Here is an 8,434-nt window from a genome sequence, read left to right on the forward strand (position 1 = left end):
TGGTTGAACAGACTGTCATATAGGAATAAGATCATGATCTTTTAACTTCCACGGTCTTTCTTCTTCAAAATTTCACATTTAATTCAATGTGTCTTTTTAAATGTTTGTGAAATGTACTAGCAGTTTCTAAGTGAAAACTGTTTGAAAGTAAATCCTACACCATTTTTTGTCACTCATATTTGGCAAGTATCTTTGTTTCTGGTTTGTATCATCTCTGTAATTCTCTCCTAGGCTTGTGCCGCACATGTTCCCGAACTACATCCGAGCACCTAATGGAGCTGAGGCCAAACCCGTCAGCCAGCTGTATGAGGGTAATACTTTAGTGTTCTAGTCAGGCACAGTTCACTCTTGTGACTTTCCCCCTTAATATGTTTCTAGTGAACTGAGGGATTTCCACCCTGTTGTAATCAAAATTATTCAACCCACCAATGCAAATCAGGTTTATTGGCAAAATTCTGACTTTCAGCTGTTTGCAATGAACAAATCAAACAAAAATAAATGTTTCAAGTGGTTTCCCCAAATTCAACTGAAAATGCAACTTTTAATGACTTCTGCAGTAACTTTATGTTCATTTTTAATGTTATCGTACGATTTTTAATGTTATCGTATCGGTCGATTTATGTTCATTTTTACTTTACTTTTTTTTTTTCAGGATTCTTTGATGAATAGAAAGTTCAAAAGACCAGAATTTATATGAAATTGAATATTGGGTAACATTATAAATGTATTTACTGTCACTTTTGATTTTATTTAATGCGTCCTTGCTGAATAAAAGTATTGATTTCTTTCATTTCTTTCCAAAAAAAAAATTCTCACTGACTCCAAACTTTTGAACGGTAGTGTTTAATGTTACAAAAGCTTTATATTTCAGATAAATGCTGTTCTTTTGAACTTTCTATTCATCAAAGAATCCTGAAAAAAACCTTGATGATAATAATCATAAATGTTTCTCAAGCATCAAATCCTCATATTAGAGTGATTTCTGAGGGATCATGTGACACTGAAGACTGGAGTAATGATGCTGAACATTCTTACCGATCCAAAACTTTTGAATCGCAGTATACAGTGAGGAAAATAAGTATTTGAACACCCTGCTATTTTGCAAGTTCTCCCACTTAGAAATCATGGAGGGGTCTGAAATTGTCATCGTAGGTGCATGTCCACTGTGAGAGACATAATCAAAAAAAAAAAAATCCAGAAATCACAATGTATGATTTTTTAACTATTTATTTGTATGATACAGCTGCAAATAAGTATTTGAACACCTGAGAAAATCAATGTTAATATTTGGTACAGTAGCCTTTGTTTGCAATTACAGAGGTCAAACGTTTCCTGTAGTTTTTCACCAGGTTTGCACACACTGCAGGAGGGATTTTGGCCCACTCCTCCACACAGATCTTCTCTAGATCAGTCAGGTTTCTGGGCTGTCGCTGAGAAACACGGAGTTTGAGCTCCCTCCAAAGATTCTCTATTGGGTTTAGGTCTGGAGACTGGCTAGGCCACGCCAGAACCTTGATATGCTTCTTACAGAGCCACTCCTTGGTTATCCTGGCTGTGTGCTTCGGGTCATTGTCATGTTGGAAGACCCAGCCTCGACCCATCTTCAATGCTCTAACTGAGGGAAGGAGGTTGTTCCCCAAAATCTCGCAATACATGGCCCCGGTCATCCTCTCCTTAATACAGTGCAGTCGCCCTGTCCCATGTGCAGAAAAACACCCCCAAAGCATGATGCTACCACCCCCATGCTTCACAGTAGGGATGGTGTTCTTGGGATGGTACTCATCATTCTTCTTCCTCCAAACACGTTTAGTGGAATTATGACCAAAAAGTTCTATTTTGGTCTCATCTGACCACATGACTTTCTCCCATGACTCCTCTGGATCATCCAAATGGTCATTGGCAAACTTAAGACGGGCCTTGACATGTGCTGGTTTAAGCAGGGGAACCTTCCGTGCCATGCATGATTTCAAACCATGACGTCTTAGTGTATTACCAACAGTAACCTTGGAAACGGTGGTCCCAGCTCTTTTCAGGTCATTGACCAGCTCCTCCCGTGTAGTTCTGGGCTGATTTCTCACCTTTCTTAGGATCATTGAGACCCCACGAGGTGAGATCTTGCATGGAGCCCCAGTCCGAGGGAGATTGACAGTCATGTTTAGCTTCTTCCATTTTCTAATGATTGCTCCAACAGTGGACCTTTTTTCACCAAGCTGCTTGGCAATTTCCCCGTAGCCCTTTCCAGCCTTGTGGAGGTGTACAATTTTGTCTCTAGTGTCTTTGGACAGCTCTTTGGTCTTGGCCATGTTAGTAGTTGGATTCTTACTGATTGTATGGGGTGGACAGGTGTCTTTATGCAGCTAACGACCTCAAACAGGTGCATCTAATTTAGGATAATAAATGGAGTGGAGGTGGACATTTTAAAGGCAGACTAACAGGTCTTTGAGGGTCAGAATTCTAGCTGATAGACAGGTGTTCAAATACTTATTTGCAGCTGTATCATACAAATAAATAGTTAAAAAATCATACATTGTGATTTCTGGGTTTTTTTTTTAGATTGTGTCTCTCACAGTGGACATGCACCTACGATGACAATTTCAGACCCCTCCATGATTTCCAAGTGGGAGAACTTGCAAAATAGCAGGGTGTTCAAATACTTATTTTCCTCACTGTATATATATATATATATATGTCACACCCTATTCGATTTTTTTTCCTCAGTAAAATATATGATAGTTTTACTCTCGAGCAGTGTTGTGTGTAACTCATTACAAGTAACTTGAGTTACGTAATCAATTACTTTTTCAAAATAACAAAATATCTGAGTTACTTTTTCGCATTTATTGACTGACAGCTCTCCTGTCTCCATGTTAAGAGAAATAAAGTGAGGTGTTGTGTGTGTGTGTGTGCACTGTGTAAACATGATGGTTATTTTACTTATAAACTAAATGTGAACATGCTTTTACTCGTCTCACTTGCACGAAAACCTTCAGTATTCCTCAAAATGAATAAAAACAGTAAAATGCAATCTCAGAATGTTACGCAAAACTTTTATAATAAAGTATATTTGTGTAATTTAATATAGTTAATGTATTTAATCTCAGTTTATTAACCAATGTCTTTCCTGCTGACCTTCAATGATCTAATTCAAACTTACTAATAAGAAAACATTACTTTAGATTAGATTTAGAAATAAGAGTGTTGAACTATTGTTCTTTAATCCAGAACAGCAGCTGAAGCTGAAAGGTTTGCTTGAGCCTCTACTGTACTCTACTGTACAAGTGTAAATATGCATTTCCTTCAGCCTGAGGCTTATTCATTTCACTTTTGGTGTGAAAGGGCCTTTAACATTTGCCAAAATATAACTTTTTTTGTTGTTATTAAAAAACAAGCAAGCAAGCCCAGCCCAGGTGAGAAAAAGTAACGCAAAAGTAATAAAAATGCATTACTTTTCATAAAAAGTAACTAAATAACACAATTAGTTACTTTTTTTGTGAGTAACGCAATATTGTAATGCATTACTTTTCAAAGTAACGTTCCCCAACACTGCTGGTGGTCAGTTTGTGAAGGTAACGCTGGTGTTGTGGTTCTCCTGCAGGAGGAGAGGAGGGATATCAGAACGTGACTCTGTCTCTGATGAGAGAAGCTTCGGTGAACATCACAGGAGCTCAGGAGTGGTGGGACATCAGCATCGCCGGCTGCCAGGAATCCTGCGACGTCTTACCCATGGTCATCTTTAACGATAAAGTTAGTCCTCCGAGTCTGGGCTTCCTCGCAGGATACGGGTAAGCCATTCCTTTCATGAGATTCAGTGCAGGCTTTTTATTAGGGATGCTCTGATATGAACATTTTGGCCGATACCGATAATTTTTTATGTTTGAAAGCCGATAACCGATATATTAGCCGATAAATCCAGATTTTTAGCCTGATTACAAAAGCAAAAATTTAACCGTTAAAGCACACAATTATAATGATGTTTTCATGATGATTTCATGTAGCCGATATGACAGACTTGCGCTGCACATGTTGCACTGAACTGTATTTTCCATTTTAAAGTGATTTCAATCATATTTCAAGCAATTAAATAAAAAAATCATGTTGAACAGCTGAAGGAAATAATACATTATTTATCACTTTAACATTAAAAATGAACATATATCGGCCAATAACGATAACATAAAAATTTTTACATATATATCGGCCGATACCGATAACATTAAAGGAACCGTATGTAGGATTGTGGCCAAAACTGGTACTGCAATCACTTTAAAAATACTGTAGAGCGGTGTATCCCCTCCCCCTCCCCCCTGACTCGAGGTTGCCAGATAAGCTGCAGGATTCAGCAGAAACGTAGGCTGCTTCAATGAGCTTCCAATGGCAAGTGACGACGAGACGTACACAGAAAGTTTTTTTCTGTTAATTATGTTTATGCTATAGATATTAAGTAATTAATAAGTAGTAATTAATAGTAATTATTAAGTAATTATATATTTAAAAAAATGTACTAATTGCATTAGTTAAATATAATCGTAAAGATGTATGCTCGTATGTGACAGTATAATCGTAAAGATGTATGCTCGTATGTGACAGAATAATCGTAAATATGTATGCTCGTATGTGACAGAATAATCGTAAATATGTATGCTCGTATGTGACAGACAGAACGGTAGCTGTTAGTCTAACTTGTAACGGTATCTGTCATTATAATGTAAGTACAAGCACAAGCCTATGTCACTATGTGTAACCAATATCAAATATACAGCTATTCATTTAGCTGATGCTATAAGTGAAAGTGGCCAGCTGTATTTTTGTACTTACCCTGCAGCACACGTCCATAACACGCTAAAATATGTGATGTGAAATACAGGTCAACTTGCAGCATGTGTAATTTAGTCCACGATATACATGAAGAACGAATGACGAATAATTTTTTCTGAGGTAAAGTTAGGCTTCTGTCTCAATTACTTTTCAAATTGCCATAATGGGCGTGCTAATGTTGTTTTCCTCAGCGTCTCGGCATAATGACAGAGAAACGGGCTCCTATAATGCATTGCTAATGTTAGCATACGTCCATGTGAGCTAACGTTACGTTACTTTGCACGAACATGCATAACTTTGTTCGACTGTCATGAATATATGAAATGTCCATTGACATCAAGTACAAGTTAGCCAAGCATAGATGAATCTTACCTGTCCAGAAGCAACGTTGGCGTCTGTGTTCAAATTCTTCTCCGTTTTCAGCCGTCTCTATCTTTCAAAAGCATCTCCAATACAAATTCTGGTTTAATTTCGGACTTTGTCACGATTAATTTCTGAATTATAACGAGGTCTTTTTGATTTAGTAACGTTAGACATTTTTATCCGACTAGAGTTGGGGTAGGTTAGAGCAAAGCTGGCAACCCGGATCCCGAAACACTACTGACTTCGTGATTGGTAGATAGATGGAGGGAGGCGCGTCAGGCCAAAACACAAAATGACAACATCAACATCAGTTGAGGGCTGCAAGTCCATTTTTTAAATGACAATATCTTAGCCATACTACTGTTGTCAGTGATATAAGTATTTGAAATGAACATGATTTCTTAATGTCTAGTGACACATCAGGGCCATTTTATGATTAATTGAAATAGATTTCTTACATACAGCTCCTTTAAAAATTAACATATATCGGCCGATAACATTAAAAATGAACATATATCAGCCGATAACATTAAAAATCATCCGATAACATTAAAAATGAACATAAATCGGCCGATACCGATAACATTAAAAATGAACATATATCGTCCGAGACCAATAACATTAAAAATGAACATAAATCGGCCGATACCGATAACATTAAAAATGAACATAAATCGGCCGAGACCAATAACATTAAAAATGAACATATATCGTCCGAGACCAGTAACATTAAAAATGAACATATATCAGCCGATAACATTAAAAATCATCCGATAACATTAAAAATGAACATAAATCGGCCGATACCGATAACATTAAAAATGAACATAAATCGGCCGATACCGATAACATTAAAAATGAACATAAATCGGCCGATACCAGTAACATTAAAAATGAACATATATCGTCCGAGACCAGTAACATTAAAAATGAACATATATCGTCCGAGACCAGTAACATTAAAAATGAACATATATCAGCCGATAACATTAAAAATCATCCGATAACATTAAAAATGAACATAAATCGGCCGATACCGATAACATTAAAAATGAACATATATCGTCCGAGACCAATAACATTAAAAATGAACATATATCGTCCGAGACCAGTAACATTAAAAATGAACATATATCGGCCGATAACGTTAAAAATTAACATATATCGGCCGATAACATTAAAAATGAACATATATCGTCTGATAATATTAAAAATGAACATATATCGTCCGAGACCAATAACATTAAAAATGAACATAAATCAGCCGATAACATTGAAAATGAACATAAATCAGCCGATAACATTGAAAATTAACATATATCGGCCGATAACATTAAAAATGAACATATATCGTCTGATAATATTAAAAATGAACATATATCGTCCGAGACCAATAACATTAAAAATGAACATAAATCAGCCGATAACATTGAAAATGAACATAAATCAGCCGATAACATTGAAAATGAACATATATCAGCCGATAACGATATATCATGCATCCCTATTTTTTATTGTTCCTTGCAAACGTCTCTCTCTTCTCCTCCCGCAGGATCATGGGTCTGTACGTGTCGGTGGTTCTGGTTATCGGTAAGTTTGTGCGAGGCTTCTTCAGCGAGATCTCTCACTCCATCATGTTCGAGGAGTTGCCGTGCGTCGATCGCATACTCAAAATATGCATAGACATTTTCCTGGTGCGGGAAACCGGAGAACTGGAGCTGGAGGAAGAGCTTTACTCCAAACTCATCTTCCTCTATCGCTCTCCAGAGACCATGATCAAGTGGACTAGAGAGAAGAATCAAGACTGAGAGTGTGTTGTGGGACTAGAAGCTTTACTGCTTTATATAAGTTGGATGAACAGCGAGTCTAAAGCCGTTTCTCCAGCGCTTCGAAGCCTCGATGGATGTTATCGGCTTCTTTGCACTCGGAGGTTTGATGATGAGGTCCGGTTAAGCCTCGTCTGTTATTCTGCCTGAACTGTGTTAAGCTTGAGAGTCAGCCTTGTGACTGATTCAGACGCTAGTGAACGCTGGGAGCGAAACAGCAGGACCTTCAAAGTGGAAATACAAACACTATTAAGAGTGAATCTCACTAAACTACGTCTGGGTCATATTTTACCACCCAATTACAGGGATTTCCATAGTAAAATAAGGACTATTAATACTTTTTCCAAGTAGGACTATTAAGATTGTTCTAGAATACATCCAGATGTTTCTCAATTATTCTCATTACTATAATATATATATTTTTTAAATCAAAATAAGCATAACTTAGAGGCAAGCCCAACAGTGTTAAATCAATGAATAAATATTCCACAACTGATCATTGTCATGAAAACAATGCAAATAAACATAAATGTTCATAAATAGTAACAAGTGCATATTTCTATTAATCAGGGTTCATACACATTTTATCAATACATTTCCATGACTTTTCTATGATTTCTGAAGCAAATATCCACGCAATCTATGTATACGTGTAAAATATTAATAAACATCCATGTTCAGATTTATCATAGCATGTCTTAACTAAAATCAATGCTAATTGTTTGCTTGCCATTTGTTTTAATAAGTACAAGCATGACGTCACATGACTGGATGCCCGGATGCGGAGTTAACCGGTGTTATCAATCTATAATCAAGACTTTTCCAAAACTTTCTGGTTTATTTGTTTTTCCAAAACGTTTCCAGGCTTTTTTCTTTTGTAATTCCGTGGTGTAATGTTGAGGTGAGATATGACCCAGACGGATATTGATGGATTTTGTGAGATTTTAACAGTTTTTGTTCTGATACTACAGTAAAAGTGTTTACAAGCCAAAGTATCTTAGGATGAGAGACGTTTAGTATTTCGTTCCTGGTTTTACAATGAAACACTTGAATCATAAGAAAGCTTCATGTTTGTTTTAGTGCCACAGTTTCCGTAGTTTAAGAGCTGGACTGCTGTGCTGTGGGGATGAGGACTCGACACTCTGTATTGTGTGTGTTAAACGCACACGTGTGTAATCATGAGTGTGCCAGAGTTCATCTGTAATGGCTGGAATAATCATTTCCACTGTATGGTTATGCAGAGAGACACGAACATGAACACTTTGCTTTCTTTTTGTCTTCAGAAATCAAACGAGCCTGTAAAAAATCCTTGCAGTTTGCTAAATTAAGAACTCAAGAATGTTGCATTATTAAATGACTGTACAAACAACTGAATTATTACTGAATATATAAAAGGTTATATTGATTTAAATGGCAGGCGACATGTTCAA

The 8,434-nt window shown here is 36.7% G+C and overlaps 1 protein-coding gene across 1 annotated transcript in view; it reads left to right on the forward strand.

Annotated features, from left to right (window-relative positions):
- Positions 1 to 8,420, forward strand: part of piezo1 (piezo type mechanosensitive ion channel component 1 (Er blood group)) — a 144,568-nt gene extending 136,148 nt beyond the window's left edge. Inside the window, exons 49-51 of the mRNA XM_084108660.1 lie at positions 232 to 311; positions 3,596 to 3,782; positions 6,731 to 8,420. Of these exons, the coding sequence (XP_083964786.1) occupies positions 232 to 311; positions 3,596 to 3,782; positions 6,731 to 6,986 (523 nt within the window). The 3' untranslated portion in view covers positions 6,987 to 8,420. The remainder of the gene's footprint in view (positions 1 to 231; positions 312 to 3,595; positions 3,783 to 6,730) is intronic.
- The last annotated feature ends 14 nt before the right edge of the window (positions 8,421 to 8,434 follow it).

This window comes from Abramis brama (genome assembly GCF_963993115.1).
Source record: "Abramis brama genome assembly, chromosome: 3".
In the NCBI taxonomy this organism is placed as follows: Eukaryota; Metazoa; Chordata; class Actinopteri; order Cypriniformes; family Leuciscidae; genus Abramis; species Abramis brama.